This window comes from Leucoraja erinacea, chromosome 24, assembly GCF_028641065.1.
Source record: "Leucoraja erinacea ecotype New England chromosome 24, Leri_hhj_1, whole genome shotgun sequence".
Classification (NCBI taxonomy): Eukaryota; Metazoa; Chordata; class Chondrichthyes; order Rajiformes; family Rajidae; genus Leucoraja; species Leucoraja erinaceus.
In genome coordinates, this window is record NC_073400.1 from 9,244,099 (window position 1) to 9,262,272 (window position 18,174).

Here is an 18,174-nt window from a genome sequence, read left to right on the forward strand (position 1 = left end):
CAGAAGCCTGGGGAGAAAGTTGTGCTTTTTCCTTTTGGAATTTAGTGGTCTGACTATGTAATCTCGTTTATTTTATATTTCTACATTCAGCCATTCAGACAGCAATACGGTTACAGGCCGAGGGAAAGAAATCATTACACAAGGACTTAAAACAGAAAAGACGTGATCAACGAGAGCTTCGGGAGAAACGACGAGCAGCAAAAGAGGAAGAACTTCAGAGACTCAAACAGCTTCAGGAGGAAAAGGAGAGAAAATTGCAAGAACTTGAATTACTTAAGGAGGTAATCAAAAATAAAATAATGGTAATGTGATTATGTAATGAAGAGCAAGAACAGCACACAGAATGGGTTCAGCACACTAACAGGTCCTTTAGCCTATGATAAACACAAAAAGCTGGACTAACTCAGCGGGTCAGACAGCATCCCTGGAGAAAAGAAATAGGTGACGTTTCGGGTCGAGACCCTTTTTCAGACTCTGCAGGTCCTTTAACTTCTAATGTCCATGCCGTACATGATGCCAAATTAAACTAATCTCCTCCGTCAGCATATCCCTTCATTCTCTACATATCCACGTGGCTATTTAAAAACCTCTTGATTGTCACTATTGTATCTGCCCATAGCAGACACTCCAGACCCACCACTCCCTGTGTAATAAACAAATTGCCCAGTACATCTTTAAACATTGCCCTTCTCACCTTGAAGCTATGCTGTCTGGTCCTTGACATTTCCACCCTGGGATAAAAGGTTCTGACCATCTGGGAATTAATGGTACAACTATTCTGCAAATGCAATTGTGATGACAAGAAACTGCAGATGCTGGTTTATACCAAAAGGAGACACAAAGTGTTGGAGTAACTCAGTGAGTCAGGTAGCATCCCTGATAGTCAAGATTGACATCCCAGCTATAATGCCTAATTTAATAACAATTACATTTGAACATAGTTTGGTGAGTAATATATATTGGTGCAATGGGAGCTCATTTTACTGAAATCCTGATTATTATGATTTGGATTTTTTGACTATCTGTTTTAATCAATCCATTGAAACCATACAAACACAAGTGTAGGCAAATTCCATTGGTGAGGAAGCTATAACGATGCTTTTGTTTCAGATAACAGTACATCTAGTAAAGCATTCTTTTAGTTAGTAAAAACATAGGCTAAAAGAAGCATTAATATAAAATCGATGAGTCAGTTTACCAAGCATCTCTGCACTCTAAAGACATATTTTGCTGTGACACGGAAATTCTTGGATCGATTGGAAAATAAAAAATCTATATTTTCCAGTGAATAATTTGTGCTCAGGGAATAACAGCTACAAAAGAGCATTTTCCTTATCCATATTGTGGTGTTTAATTAGCTTTGTAAGACTGCCTCAGCGGGTATACCCAGTGAGTGTTTGAGCCACGTATACCAGGCAGGAAGCTAGTGTGGTTGCTGACTGAGCTGATTTCTGTCCAATTGTCACTGGTGACTGGATCCCTGGAAGAAAAGCTGGTTAAATGCGGAAACTGGAGGACTTCCAAATCTACTGCTTTCTATGTAGCTTTTGACAATGTCAAGTCTCACAAGTAAAGTTATTTGAATGAGCCGTGGAAGATATTTGGTGTCCATACTGCAGAAAAAAACCCCAAAGAAGGTTGTAGATAAAATTGAAGGGGGAAATGCCAAACCTTCATTTAATAGATCTTCCATCTGTGGGTGTCATAGGTGGGGGGGATGTGTGATCTTAACTTCAATTAAAAACAATTTGAAACTTTAAACAAGAAAAATCCATTTATGTCATTTGAAATTGTGAGAACTCCAAGTGTTTTAATAACAGGGAGCTATTTTTTTCAAAATCATCTTTAAAATGCATTTCAAAACTTTTAAAAATGTGTCTTGGCTTATGCGTGGCCTTTTGTCTAAAGATATTGAAGCACTTCAATAAGACCTGAGAATTTCATTTTATGGCTGTTCATATGAATGCTTTTCTTTCTCCTTCAGCCCTTCCCCAGATTGTCCCTTTTCCCTCGGAAGCAGGAATAGATTGTTGACACAGCACCAGAGACTTGGGTTCGAACCCGACCTCGGGTGCTGTCTCTGTGGAGTTTTCATGTTCTCCCTGTGACTGCACGTGTTTCCTCCAGTGCTCTGGTTTCTACCCACATCCCAAAGACGTGTGGGTTTACTGATTACTTGGCCTCTGTAAATTGCCCCTATTGTAGGGAGTTTGGAATAACATTGAACTCGAGTAAATGGGTGATCAATGGACAGTGTGAACTCTGTGGAGCATTGTGCTTTGAAACATTTTAATGAGTTTACTATTTGTCCTTTGTAATGGATGGAAGCTGATCTTTTTTTAATTCTCTCCCTCACTCCAGGCTCAGAGACAGGCGGAAACACTGTTAAAGGAAGAGAATCAGCGAAGAAAACAACAGCACGAAGAAATGCAAAGGGCGTTAGAGATACAGCTTCGACAAGCTGAACAGGTTGGGGCCCAAACAGATGAAATGTTTTGAGAATTGGTCACTGTGGAAACAATAGACAATTGTCTGTCTTAGTCTCTCCCTGTGATGCTACTTGGGTCTAGGTCCTCAGTTTGCATTGTGGATCCTAATCAGTCATCACAATGATTATTTTTGGATCAATTATTTCTGTGCTGCTTTTTACCTGCTAACATATATTTACTTTCACAGTTTCTTCCTGTTTTATTCTGCTGTGCGAATTTTTATTTTCATCTTTCTGATCTTTCTGGTGCCGGTAATATGGAAAATTGCTCAGCTTACTTCATAGCCACAAAACTGTTACCTGATGAGAACGTTTGCAGGAACTGATTGCTGGAATGCTACTTAGAGGTAGAGGAGTTGGTCAGAATAACGTAAGTTGGGAGAAGGGCTAATGTGGCCAATGGCTTCTCCATGACTGATGGGAGGACAGGTTTCGGTCAGAAGATGGAAAGACCTATGAATGGGTAGAGATGGGATTTATAGATGATGAGAGTGGGAACTCTTCATTCAATAAATTGGGGCAGAGAGCTGTTGGAAGAGCAGTGACCATGATGATTTGTGAACCCAGTTTATTATGGAACAGAATATGATGCCTTGTCGGTCATTTATGGTTAATGAAGACATAAAGACTGTGAGACCAGGGAGAAGTTGTCTGGACATAACAAAAGTATATATGAGAATATCAGTGCTTTTTACTGCATTTAGAGGTCAGTAATCTTGCTTAGCATGTGGGACTTGACAATCAACTTAGAGTCATGGGGACAATGGAATTTCACACCATTTGCTTCACTTTAAGTGAGTTGTAGAAATGGAGGAAGTTGTTGGCACGTTTCTTGGGAGGAGCCAGATAAATTCATTGTGTTCATTTGATGGAAATCCTAGAATGTCCATGACATGATTTCAATTAGCAGCTCAGCAATTTAAACACAGATGTGCAGTTGAAATAAACTGTTACATAGCGAAGCTAAATGTGCAGAGGCTGCAGATGGATAATAAATCATGCTGCAAAGTGGCTTTGATACGGACATCAGGAGAAGGAAGAGACCTCTGGTGGAGTGTTGGAGTAAGAGTTATTCCTGAGAAATAAAACATTTATTTAATTCAGAAAAGTATATATTGTTGTTTGTAATTTTAGTTGCATTGATCGAGATGAATGGTTTTATTTGTAGGGAATGGATCCCACATCAACACTGTGACACAAGAATAGTAGTATCATACCTCTACAAAGTTACTCAGTACATGCCTCAGAGATGTACTTTCCTGCTTACTCCCAGAAACTTACCTGGGTAAAATTGTGCACAGTTTTTGGTTGATGGTTTTGAGTAAATGGTGTTAGGACCAGGAATGAGTTTACAGTGAGCCGTTGGGAAATTTCCATTCCGTCAATCAATTGCAATATTTGGGATTGGATCTCAGATGAAAGACTCAGTAACCCAGAGCTAGCTACATGCAACTTTTGTTTGTTGGCCTATATAATGACCATGTTTCTTCCTCAGGCTCGAGCCAGCATGCAAGTTGAGATGGAATTAAAGGAGGCAGAGGCAGACCGTCAGAAAAAGCGGATTCAAGAACTGGAGGCCATGCAGAAAAGTTTAGAGGAAGCTCTTTTTGCTGAAGTATCTGCTCGGCAGGAAGAGGAATCGAAGAGATATGCACAGACCAAGTAAGAGGAAAATACAAATCTACATAATGGTGCAACAAAAGCTGTCTTGAAATTAAATACAACATGAGAAAGCACGAAGCTGTTTGCCAATTAGCTGTTTGCCAACGAAGCTGTTTGCCAATTAGCTTAACATCTGCATCGGGAATGTTCTAAAAACTCGTTTTAAAGACATTATAGTGCGGTACAGAAAAATGCAGTCTTCAGGCAAGGACAATGTGATTTTATGAATGAAAATCGTGTGTATCCAATTAATTGGAATTCACGGAAAAAGTAATATGTTGTGGGTATAGGATATAGGGGGAGCTAGTGGAAGTATTGTATTTGGATTTTCAGAAGACATTGGAAAAGATTATCATGGAAAATAAAAGCTCTCCAGGTATAATGAGTGGGCAACAGTCTGCCATATCAGGAAATGGACATGAATGAGTATTTTACTGATTGCAAAATATATATATATATTTTTTTATTTTATTTTTATTAGCGGTACAGTAAATCACATTAATACATCGCATATATCTTATTACATTATATTGTACCACTTCATTTTTTGAGCTTTAAAAAAGATAGAAATAAAAGAAGTAAGGAAAGTAAGCAAGAATCGTGAAGGTGCAGGAAAGTGTTGGGAGAAGAGAACCCCTTAGGGAAGGAATTAGAGAAGGAAGCAAAGAAAGGAAATAAGACCCTAGAAAGAAAAAAAAAAAAAAAAGAAAGGAAAATCAATCGCTCTATTGTAACACAAAACTCCGCAAAAAAGGATATACCAACCGTGTTTTTATTAAAAATTTATTTTATACCCCCCATTACCAGGTCCTGGTGGCCTTTATGTTTTAACTTATTATTGCACCTTATGCTTGTAATAGTTCCATAAATGCAGACTACGTCTTTTGGAAGTGATCTGCTTTGCCTGCTAGGAGTCTCATCTCTTCCAAGTGTAGTGTTTCGAACATGTTTGAAATCCACATTTTTGTTGTTGGTATTGGAGCATTTTTCCAAAATTTAAGTATGAGCTTTTTTCCCATTATTAGCCCATAATTTAATTAGCCCATAATTAAGTCAATCCGTGATTATCCTGAAAAAATATACAAAAACATATGCCCCCAGACTTATTAGATGGCCATGAAGATTACCTTCAAATATTCCAAAATTATGACAACCATTCTACTTTGGGTAATCCAATATAAAACATTACATAGACTATATTATTCAAAAACTAAAATAAATACACTTTTCCCCAATGTCTCACCCATTTGTGATAAATGTCAGTCACAAGAAGCTAACATAGCAAAATATAAGGAATGGTACACCACAGGGGTTTGTGCTGAAGCCTCCGCTTACTGAAAAAAACAAATAAGTGAATCTGATAAAACCTTGAGTACTTGGGCTAATCTGGCTTTAATATTTTCTCTGCCAAAAAGACCCGCTCCTCGCTGAAGCTTAGGGTTTACAAAACACAAGCCGAGCATCACTTAAACACTACTTTCTGAATTTTCTGTCTTTGAAAATATCCGATCCTAATTGTGTTCTTGGCCTTCACCCAGCTTTGACAATTCCATAAATTTCTCACAGGAAAATCGCTGTTTAATTATGTGATGATAGTCGTGTAAATCAAGGTGGAATTTTACTTAGAATGCAAAGTTCCTGAGCACACAGTAATCACCAATCTATAGTTTGAGACCTATAGATATTACACTTCTTGAATATTCTTAAATCACTTGGTCCCTGCATGGACATGCTTCTGTTTAGTGAAACTGTTTGGATCACTTAACACTGTTGACATTGTTTTACATGCATTAACATGTCAGCAATAGTGTTATTGTACAAAAACACGTTCAGAATTTTAATTTAATCATTAAAAGTTTAGATGAAGGAAGACCTCATTGAAACTTACGTGTAGTGTATATAACTGTAACTTTAAGTACCGAGTACTATAATGGTATGATTTGTGTCATGTGATATATTCAATATCTTGATCAGTGTCGTGAATATGTGTGAGTATGTGCAGTGTACTTTTGTGAAATAAAGAAGACGCACACTAGCAACAGCGTGTACTGAAAACCTGTGCTTGTTTCTATCTACAAACTGAAGCCGTAATATCTTACAATGGTGACGAGGATCAGATAGAGTTTGTGAACTCAGCCTTTAAAAACAGTGCAGGACTGTTTTGCAATATGAAGTATTGTTTAACATTTTAAACTGCAAATACAGAGTTGTGTCACAGTTGTTTGCGATCTGGACACGATAGGCCGCAGATCCTTCTATGCATGGGACTATGGTTTAAAACAGCAGCTGTACAAATTGTCTGTTGGTTATCAGGCTATCTTTGTGTTGTGTCTACGGGGCAAGATGAGATACATAGGCGACTCAGCATTACAACTCCGCTTTTGTATACAAGCCCTCTTGAATTAAATGCTAGCATTGAGTTTGTTTTCATTACTACAGATTCAACTTGCAAATTAACTTTTTGGGAATCCTGCACCAGCACTCCCAAGTCCCTATGCACCTCTGATTTTTGGATTCTCACCCCATTTACAAAATAGTCAAAAGGGTGTTGATACAGGGAGAAGAGGTTTGAAAGATGAATGAAATGCATTGCCAGAGGGGGAGAGATCTGTGGAAAGGAACTGAGGGGGAGAAAGGGAGAGACGGAGAGAGGGTACACACATACACCAGGGTCAGGATGGAGGGAGGGAAGAAGATAAAGAATAGGGTAGAGTGGTACCTAAAATATGGACATTACAACGTTCATAGCACTAGGTTGTAAGCTGCCTAAGGTGCTGTTGCTCCAGTGTGTATGTGACCTCACCCTGGCAATGGAGGAGGCCCAGGACAGAAAGGCCAATATGGGAATGGGAAGGGGAGTTCCAGCAGTCCTAGATGGACTGAGTGCAAGAGTTCAGAAAAACGGTCACCAAGTCTACGCTTGGGCTCGTTGATATAAAGGAGAAACCCCTAATAATAACTGGTCAAACTTCTGAGGCAGAAATTTAAATGCATTGAATGGTTTGAAATGACTGACAGGTGGGGCAAATATGAATTATGTTTGTGGACCGAATATTTTGCTGCAACTCCAGTGTTACCACCAGAAATTATTCACATTTTACTGTACTGTCAGCTAAAGCCATTTATTCTAGCAAGCAGCCTGTGTTGCTAAGTGTTGCATTGGTCTAGTGGAGCAGCAGTATTCTTGAGGCTTCTCAGTTCTCATGCTGGGAAGGTTACCCACTGACACTGTACATGGTTTAACCTGCTCCAAGCCCTATTCATTTCAATAGGGCATTTGAATTGTGTATAATGATGGGAGCTTATTGTATTATTTGATTAGTTTTCGTTTTTTCAATTGTTTTTTCGAAGTGATAGCATTTTGGACGTATTTTTTAAATATTACACATTTTTTTATATTTTGAATCTTTTGCACAGACCTAAAGTATGTGTGCTTGTTTGTATATGTCATATACATTCACAATTAGTAGTACTGAGAGATGTGATGGTTGATGAGGCTCTCCAGCTCAAAACCATTTTGTGAATCCTGTTGGCTGTCTGAGCTTTGCCCCACCAAAGGCTGCACTTGGAGCCTAACTTTGCCCCACCAAAGGCTGCACTTGGAGCCACACTGGGGCAAAACACAACTTGGGGGCAAGTAGACAGCAATATTAGGGCATTGGAAGAACTTTCCCAAAATGCTCTCACTGCTTTGATGTTCTGTTTCAAGTCTGGTTCACATGTTTTGTCCCCCAGTGACCAAGCAGAATTGCAGAATATATTTTGCAGATTTCTTGTACACACCAAAGCAGCATGAAAATGTGCTTCTGAATTGCTGACATCAATGGTTTGTTTTGTATTAGCTTGCTGACTGAGGAGGAAGAGAAGATGAAAGAACTCATGCAGCTGAAGGAAGAGCAGGAAGAGCTAATTATAAAAACCGAGAGAGAAAAGCAAGAGTTAAAGCAAGAGATGGAAAATAAAACAAAGATTTTGGAGGAGGCTCAGAAACAACTGGAGGAAGTGCGGGTCAACAGGCAGCGAGCAGACCAGGATGTGGCGGTACGTATATTTCAGGACTCATAACAATAGTCATGGTTTATGAGATTAACAAGAGGCTCGTGCCAGATGTTGTTACAAGTGAAGGCAATATTTTCTAAATGTTGGACATTATTTGATAATAGTATATAGGAATTGAGGGGCAAACATTAATATGTGATTTTTATTGTATACTAGACCAAGTGGGACCCATTGGGTCCCTTCCCCTCAATTTGCGGTTGCGGGGTGGGTGGGGGGGGGGGGAGCGGCGGCCTGCGGCGTCTCACACACACTAACCACCCACACAAACACACACTAATTTTTTTTTTTTTTTTTTTTTTTTATTTTTTTTTTTTTTTTTTTTTTTTTTTTTATTAGAAGTACGGTAAATTACAATCCTACACAACACATATATCTTAATACATTTTTTGTACCGCTTCATTTTTTTTGAGATTTAAGAAAAAGGTAGAAGTAAGGAAAGTAAAGAAAGTGCAAGAGAGTCGTGCAGTGCAAGAGTGTTGGGAAAAGAAAGCCCCTTAGGAAAGAAGTTAGAGAAGGAAGTAAAGTGAGAAAATAGACCCTAGAAAAGAAAGAGAGAGAAAATAGAAACAATCGCTCTATTATAACATTAAACTCAGCAGAAAGGGGACTACCAACCAAGTCTGTTTTTGTTATTTTACCTCCCGTTACCAGGTCCTGATACCACTTATTTATATATTTGGTTTTTTTTAAATTACTATTGCACCTCATACTTGTAATAGGTCCAGAAACATAGACCACGTCTTTTGGAATTGGTCTGCTTTACCTGCTAGGAGGAATCTCATCTCTTCCAGATGTAATGTTTCAAACATATTTGATATCCACATTTTTATTGTTGGTGTCGGCGCATTTTTCCAGAATTTAAGTATAAGCTTTTTTCCCATTATTAGCCCGTAATTAAATAAATTCCTCTGAAACACGTTTAATTCAGGGTTATCTTCCGATATTCCGAAGATAATCCATTCTGGTTTTGGTACCAGTTTTATTTTGATCAATTTTGAAAAAATATCAAATATTTCATACCAGAATTTTTGGATTTTTGTACAAAAAACAAAAGAGTGCGCTATGGTAGCTTCTTGACACAGGCATTTATCACAGATTGGTGAAACATTAGGGAAGATTTTATTTAATTTAGTTTTTGAATAATATAATCTATGTAATGTTTTAAATTGGATGAGCGTATGTCGTACGTTGATCGAACATTTATGCACCTGTTATGCACCTGTAGTAAATGATTATCCCAGGTCTCTTTTGAGATTTTTATAGCTAATTCTTGTTCCCAATCTTTTCTAATTCCATCTGTTGTGGGTATTTCTATGTTTAAAATGATATTATATAGGTACGATATTAAATTAGCTGATTCCGCCTTGGTCTTCATTGCTTCATCCAATGTCGGAAGGCATATTATGATAGTCTTTTGTGTGTTTTTTCAGATAATCACAAATTTGAAGATATTTAAAATATTGGTTATTTTTCAAATTATATTTCAGTTGTAGTTGTTGAAATGATAGTAAATTCCCCAATTCATACAGATCTTCGAGCGTTTTAATTCCCATTCTTTCCCCCCTCCCTTGATATTATATTAATATTATTCATTCGCTCCTTTTACCCCATCCCCAGCCCTATCCACTCACGCATAACCCCCAACTTGCAGGCACGGCTAAAAAGGGAGGGGGTAGAGCAAGAGGGCAGAGAGAGAGGGCAGAGACAAAGGTGGGCAGGAACAGAGATAGTTCAGAGAGGGCAAATACAGAGAGAGGGAGGGGGGTAGAGAGAGGGGGGCAGAGAGAGAAAGAGGCGCAGAGAGAGAAAGAAGGGCAGAGAGAGAGAGAGGGGGCAGAGGAGATAGAGAGAGGGGCAGAGATAGAGAGAGAGGGGCAGAGAGAGAGAGAGAGAGGGGCAGAGAGAGAGAGAGAGAGAGGGGCAGAGAGGGAGAGAGAGAGGGGGCCCAGAACTTTACATAATCCTCCAATTACAACCAAACTAGTATTTTACTGTAATTCCCTACATCTTTGTGTTGGTATTCTGTGGTTCTTTATTTCAAGATAAGGATTCCATGTGTTTTATTAATTACATTCTTAACCTGCTGTGAGGATATCAAGGATTTCTATGCATACAACTTGGATGGATCCTATCTGACTCTTTTTTTTTAAATTGCCTCCCCCCTCCCCCTTTCCAGCTTTCTTCTCTCTCCCCCCCCCCCCCCCCCCCCCACCCACACACACACACACACAGTCTGAAGAAGGGTCTCAACCCAAAATGTCACATCCATGTTCTCCATAGATGCTGTTGTCCTCGTGAATTACTCCAGCACTTTGTGTCCTTTTGTGTATTAACCAGCATCTGATGTTCTTTGATTCTATTCCTTGTACACCATACCCCTTGTTTTTCACTCCATCTACTTGTGATGCCACTTTCAGGGAGCTATTGGCTTGGACCCAAAGATCCTTCTGTAAATCAATGCTGTTCAGGGCCTTGCCATCAACTGTATATTTTCCCCTTGCAGCAGTCTCCCAGTGCAGCACCTCATACTTGCTTGGATTGAAGTGATCAGCCATTTTTCTGGCCACATCCGTAACAGATCTAAATCCCACTGCATCTTCTGACGGCCTTCCTCACTGTCTGAACTACTTTTACCTCATCCCTGGACCATCCTGGCCTATTCAGCAATTTTATTCCACCTGTTCTCACCCGCCATCACTTCCGTCCATTTTCTCGTAAATATTGTAACTTTGAAAACTTTACACTGCTGCCGGCCAATGGGGCATTTTCCAGCAATTTCTGATTGTATTTAAGTTGTGTTTTCTTTGGTCAAAACAAAGAATCTCACTGTGACATGTCACGTGTGATAATAAAATATCATTCATTCATTCATTTGTCATTGATCATATTAGGATTCATTGAGACTTGGGACAAACATGGCTAGTATCCTGGACCTGTTAGTTCGTTGCAAATTTGCGTAAGGCATGTTAAGCGGATATTCTCAACTCATGACAACGATTATTTCATATCTAAAAAAAACGGGGATTAAGTTAACTTTTATATCAAAAAGAAAATGACTCAAACATTTTTAATGTAGAATTATGTTAACATTATTAGAGAAGAATGCCATTAAGCTGGAAAGAGTGCAGAGAAAATTTACAAGCATGTTGCCAAGATTCAAGTCCCTGAGCTATAAGGAGAGGATGGGCAGGTTCATACTTTATTTATTTGGAGTGCATAAAGCTGAGGGGTAATATTATAGAGGTGTATAAAATGATGAGGGAAATAGACACAGTAAAAGCACAATCGTTTTCCCAGTGTAGATGAATTAAGAACTAGAGGGCATAGGTTTAACTTGAGAGGGGAAAGATTTAAAAAGACACTGAGGAGCAAAATTTTCCACACAGTGGCTGTTGGCTATGTGAAACGAGCTGCCAGAGGAAGTAGTTGAGGCAGGTTTAGAGGGATATGGGCCAAATGCTGGCAAATGGGACTACATATGATGAGTCATCTTGGCCAACACGAACAAGTTTGGCTGAAGGGCCTGTTTTCCAGCTGTATGACTCGATGACATGACACAATCAATGAAGCACTTGAATGAAACATGACAATGACATCATCTGGATTTGTTTGTGCTCTCAAAGTTTTACTGGGCTTGACCCTGCATGAGCCCAGCTTGCACGTCTTTTTGGCAGTGATGGAATAATAAAGGCTCCTCAGAAAAACAAGTGTTTTAAAATTAACTGGGGAATCTATTTTCCATTGATTGGTTAATGGTATTAATGCAAGATTTGATTATCTGACAATATTTCTCCTTTTATAGGCTGCACAACGAAAATTACATCAAGCAAGCTCACACGTAAAGCACTGGAATGTGCAGATGAACAGACTAATGCATCCGATTGCACCAGGAGGTAACCAACAAAATTCAAATTAATTGTGCTTTTGGGGGGAAATGTTTGCCAAATTTTTAATTTGTATGAGTTTGAAAATTTACATAAAAAAGTGCAAGCCCAAAATTATTATAACTGGCTGTCCTAATGGTGTAAGAAAAACATGAACCTTGCTGTCTTGGCACAGGCCATAATATCGCAGAAGCTGGGCTTCTTCTAGAAGACAACTCTCACATCTGTGTTTAACCAGACGGGTTGCTGATCACCCACCAAGTGCTCGGGGAGTGGCTGTAGAAATTCCAGGTCATTGTCCTTAATGTAGGTCACAATGTGTTTCTGTCATTGTTGCAACAGTCAACTAGTTATTGTCTGAATCCATGATATGTCTGCAGACAATTTTAATGCTTCCATCTAAAGTTTCAATGTAATTGATTTTGTCAGACTTGCCTCCTTCAGGCTGGCTACCAAATCCAAACTTGTCAAAACTATTTCAAACATTATATCAGTATAAATGTTGTAGCAATATTGGCTCCAATATATAACCACTTCCAACTACTCTCAGTGGGCCAACTCCTTTAAAATTACAGTTTGATTTTTATTCTGCTTTATCTGTGCTTATTTATCATTTTTAATTGTCGTTGCTTTAAGGCAAAAATACTTAAGATGCTTGAAATCTGAAATAAAAACAGGAAATTAAGAAATATTCAGCAGATCGGGCTACATCCACGAGAGGGAAGAGTGCAGATCAATAACCATTCAAAGGAATTGGTCAGTCAATCTGCTCAATTCAATTACTTTCCACACTTCTCCATTATACTCTCCACAGCTCTTTCTCTCTACAGCCCTGTCTGTATTTACATTTTGATCCTCTATATAATAGAATATCAGAGTTGCTGGGCTTTGGCTAAAGGTACAGGCAGCCTCGCTGTATTTTCAGGTCGAGGTCCTGGAACATAAGCCTACTTTACTGTAAAATATAACTGATGGCAAGATATTAATTTAGCAAAATGTTTGATGTGGAAAATAGACTCTCCACTGATTGGGCAGATAGTTTGGGATGGATTTCTGTGAGCTCCCAATGCTTTGTCTCGGGATCCTAAAAGGCCTGTCCCACTTGGGCGACCAAATCCGCAAGTTCTGGCGAGTTCGCCCTCAACTCATACTCGCAGCATGGTCGACACAAGGTCGTAGGAGGTCTTCGTAACTCTCCTTCATGCTCGAGAGTGGTCTCTGCGCACTCGAGGCCTCAGCTAGGTCGTGGCGTTTTTTTCAATATGTTAAAAAAATGCCTGTGAGTAAAAAAAGGTTGCCATGGAAAAAATCTATACTTTTTTTAATCATAAGTTTAGACGTAGTAGGTCGGCATGTTAGTCGTAGGTAATCGAGGGTAGTCGTAGATAGTCTTCATCATAGTCGAAGGGAGGTCGAAGGAGATCGAAGGAGGTCGTCTCCACTCTCCACTATTCGGTGTCCAATTTTCCCGAAGTTAGTAATAACTAGTCTTCTACATAGTCGAAGGAGGTTTTCAACATGTCATTTTTTTTTAACTTTTCTAAACTCGCCAATTAGGTCGCTCAAGTCTAATACCATCCCAAAAATTAGACAATAGACAATAGGTGCAGGAGTAGGCCATTCGGCCCTTCGAGCCAGCACCGCCATTCAATGTGATCATGTCTGATCATCCCCAATCAGTACCCCGTTCCTGCCTTATCCCCTGACTCTGCTATTTTTAAGAGCCCTATCTAGCTCTCTCTTGAAAGCATCCAGAGAACCTGCCTCCACCACCCTCTGAGGCAGAGAATTCCACAGACTTGCCACTTTCTGTGAGAAAAAGTGTTTCCTCGTCTCCGTTCTAAATGGCTTACTCCTTATTCTTAAACTGTGGCCCCCGGTTCTGGACTCCCCCAACATCGGGAACATGTTTCCTGCCTCTAGCGTGTCCAAACCCTTAACAATCTTATATGTTTCAATGAGATCTCCTCTCACCCTTCTAAACTCCAGAATGTACAAGCCCAGCTGCTCCATTCTCTCAGCATGTGACAGTCCCGCCATCCCAGGAATTCACCTTGTAAACCTATGCTGCACTCCCTCAATAGTACGAATGTCCTTCCTCAAATTAGGGGACCAAAACTGTACACAATACTCCAGGTGTGGTCTCACTAGGGCTCTGTACAACTGCAGAAGGACCTCTTTGCTCCTATATTCGATTCCTCTTGTTATAAAGGCCAACATGCCATTCGCTTTCTTCACTGCCTGCTGTACCTGCATGCTTACTTTCATAGACTGATGTACAAGGACCCCCAGATCCCGTTGTACTTCCCCTTTTCCCAACTTGACCCAATTACTTCAATATTTTAAGCAGTCATGGGCCAGACACATCCAGGGGTCGGTAAGGACACTACCGTTTGCAGACGTGGATTCGAAGGACGAGAAGCCGAAGCAAAGAATTGGAAGCCAAATAACTGAACGGAAACAAAGCCGAAACACCTACAAACCGAAAGGGTGGGACACCTAAAAGCAAACTCACCGAATGTCCACTCTGTCGAAAAGTCAAATAATGGACATCACTTTACCCGGGGGGGGGGGGGGGGGGGGGGGGGGGGGGGGGGGGGGGGGGGGGGGGGGGGGGGGGGGGGGGGGGGGGGGGGGGGGGGGACTTGTCAGCGATTGGTCCAGACCCCCATGTCCATCAGATAGTGCGGCCACCCTCCGCCTCGTCTCCCCCATGTGGCCACACTGTGACGGGCTGGGTGCCGGTCGGATGATGGCGACGGTTGACTGATTGCTGCCGGTAGTTGGCCCCCAGATGGCCGACACCTCACCACGTCATGTCCGTTATTTGACTTTTCAGCAGAGCGGCCATTTGGTGAGTTTGCTTTTAGGCGTCCCACCCTTTCAGTTAGTTGGCGTTTCGGCCTCGTACACTTTCAGTTATTTGGTGTTTCTGATTTGTTTCTGTTTGGTTATTTGGCTTCCACTTCTTTGCTTCGGCTTCTCGTCCTTCGACGCCACGTCCGGGTACCGGACACTGCACCTTCACAAGGAGATTTTGAGCAAGTCCTTAAATCTTGTACTCTGTCCTTCTGCTAATCTGTTCCTATGCCAGAACTCAGCATAGTGTCTGTTTCAGCAGTCTCAGGTTGGAAATGCAAACAACATAACCTGCCCAGAGTGAGTGTAATACGGGAATAGCACTCAACCTCACTAAAGCCTCAAGCACTTCCTTTCCTCTCCTACAAGAACACAAAAGCATTAGCATTAAACAGAATCATTCAACTGTGTTAGGTACTACTGTTTGCTTTCCCTGACAGCAGGTTGGCAAAATAGCAATCTAATCCTTCAGTCCAATCATTTATTTTGTGCATTTTTAGCCGAAATGATTCTTTCCCAATAGGAAAATTAGTGTCTCTTATTAAATCTCCTAGTGAAAAAAAGACTGCATTGACTAATGTTTATAAAATTATTTCACATATCATTGTGTAAATGTTTTCTAATTACTTGCTTACATTACCACAGAGAAACGTCCAGTAGCAGGATCTTCCAGTACATCAAGTTTTCGAGGATCAGGAGGGCATAGGTTGGAGGTGTAAAATTATCTGGAAAGCCTGAAGAGAGGGGTTATGCAACTGCTGGAGTGAGTGGAAGAGAACTTCCATTAATCGTTGTCAACTGTCCTTCAAACACACTCATAATGGAGGACATGCTTTAAATGGACAGTTGAAATGAAACTCAGTGGAAATAAGAAACCTGTTTCAAGATTCACAATTGAGGACCGGAACATATTCCACATTGAAAACTGTATGGAACTTGTATGAGCACCAGGTGTTTCAGAATAGTTTTCCAATGTTTCAGAGTGGATTGCATCATCAGGCATAATAGTTTATAAGCGTGAAAGACACATGACAAGAAGGGAGTCGTCATTATCTTGAGCTTCTTCCAAATAAGTTCCTTCAAGCAAAATAATCTCAGATTCCCTTAAATGATCAACAATTGTTTGCATTGCCTAATGTTTCCTTCCTTCGAGAAAGAACAAAGACTACAAAATAAGATTGGAGCATTATTGTATTTACATTCTTGCTTACCACATGATAGTTTGGATTTTTTAAGAATGTTGAATATCAAAAACGTGTGTGAACAATGGTTGGCTTGTTTTGAATGAAACTTGTTTTACTCTCCAGAAAAGGCTTTAAAATAATTCAGACAACAAAAAGTTTGCCTTTCAATTCAAGGTACTTTATTGTCCAATTTGTTCATATATTTTAATAGAGAGGCACTCCTTATTAAATAAATAAGTTTTCAATTGATGATCCTTCTAATAAAATAGTCCACAGACCTTTGTATTTACACACCCCTACCACTAATGGTCTGATTTTGATTAGAAAAATCTAAAACAGTACTTGCCCAAACTTGTCAGTGTGTGTCATTCCAAAGCCAGAATTGAGCAAGCAAACTCATTCTTATTCAAACTGTTCAGATCCATTGCAAACTAGTTCAAAGCTCTGGATCATAGAATTGCATCCGAATGGTGTTATAAACGTGAATGTGAAGAATGTACATATCGAATGTTTCGTCAATAACATTATACCATTGTCAGATTTTGTACAGGAATGCAAGTGTAGGTTGGAGGATATAAAAGTATTTTCGGCATTGGCAGCTTTATTCCTGCAATGTGCTTTTAAATGTACATGACCTTTTATTTTAGGTTACAGTAAAATATATTTCAAATCATATCATCGCTTTTATTTTTATGCTTAAATCTGTAAAGTGTACATGCAGTCATCTTTAATAAATACTCGTAAAATGCAACCTGTGTAGCATTTGAACAAAAAATGCAGGGTATGAACATCAGATCTCCAGAAGTATCTGTTTGATTAATTCAAGGTAGGTTTTGATGCGGATCGGGTTTTGTGAATATAAAAGATGATTATAATATGTTTAATATTGTACAAAATGCAACAAGGGAAATTACATAATTTAAAACTGTTTCCTAATATACAGTCAGATTGTCTGATACTACCTCCTTGCGTCAATTCTAATTAATCAATTAATTGATGGTGAACTGATGGTTATAGCCAAATTCATAGTTTTTGTGTTGTAAATGCTTTGTTTAAAGTAACTGAAAGATACAGTAACTTGGATAAAGCCTCTATAGCATTTATTATATTTCCACTTAAAGCAGTTTTTGTATTGTGTGATTCAATGTTTATATGGTTTTGTAGAAAGTCACAGATCTGGAGGGAAAGCTGGTATATTATAGATTCCAAAATATTGATAAATTCTCTGCTCAATTTTATCTTGTTTATAATTTCAATTGACATACTCTCTTGATTAAAGCATGTGATACAATTTTTAAATTTTTCACTTAGATATTGGTTTCATTGTTAGGGGAACATATATTGAAAACGTTGAAACTAAATCTGTGTTGCATTTATGTATGTTTGTCTCCATTGATTGAAATATGTTGGCCAACAATCAGCCTGGTGTTTGCAATAGGTCTATTCCTGTTGACCGCCAAATATTTCTAAACTATACAAAATTTAATATAGCTCATTTAAATTACAAATACGAACAAGTACATTGAGTACACAATCCATGTTTTGGCAAGGGAGATGAGTTAGTGAAATTACGAGAACTTGTAAGTCATGACCATTGTTTTTGTGTATCTTGCATCTAAATTTACTCTGTTTTTGTTAGAATCATAGCACAGCTGACTATCTAGCCTTGTTCCTAATCAACCTGTCTACAACAGCACCAGTCTTTGTAGAACAACATCAAACAAGTCAGTGCCATTGCCCTGAAACACTTCCTACAGAGTTAATCTGAACAACCTCATTATCAAATTTAATGGAAAGCACTTCAACTTGTGGTGAGTACACTCCAGAACCAAGTTCATCCAAATCTTAGTACTCAAGTTCCAGTATGAAGACAATGCTTGTGCTTAAGCTAGCTCTGATCCATTATGGGCTTGTTCACCAAGGCATGTGAGAGGTTAGGCCTTGCATTCAACATCACAAAACATAGAACAGGACAGCACAAAAATAGGCCCTTCAGCCCACAATGCCTGTGCCAAACTTGACACCAAGCCAATCTCTT

The 18,174-nt window shown here is 39.4% G+C and overlaps 1 protein-coding gene across 2 annotated transcripts in view; it reads left to right on the plus strand.

Moving 5' to 3' along the window:
- The window catches only part of def6a (DEF6 guanine nucleotide exchange factor a), a 113,383-nt gene extending 96,497 nt beyond the window's left edge, over positions 1-16,886 (plus strand). For both annotated transcript variants that reach the window (XM_055654502.1, XM_055654503.1), the window contains exons 7-12: positions 91-281; positions 2,362-2,469; positions 3,984-4,150; positions 7,993-8,191; positions 12,012-12,102; positions 15,598-16,886. In XM_055654502.1, coding sequence (XP_055510477.1) covers positions 91-281; positions 2,362-2,469; positions 3,984-4,150; positions 7,993-8,191; positions 12,012-12,102; positions 15,598-15,671 — 830 coding nt within the window. In that variant the 3' untranslated portion in view covers positions 15,672-16,886. The remainder of the gene's footprint in view (positions 1-90; positions 282-2,361; positions 2,470-3,983; positions 4,151-7,992; positions 8,192-12,011; positions 12,103-15,597) is intronic.
- The last annotated feature ends 1,288 nt before the right edge of the window (positions 16,887-18,174 follow it).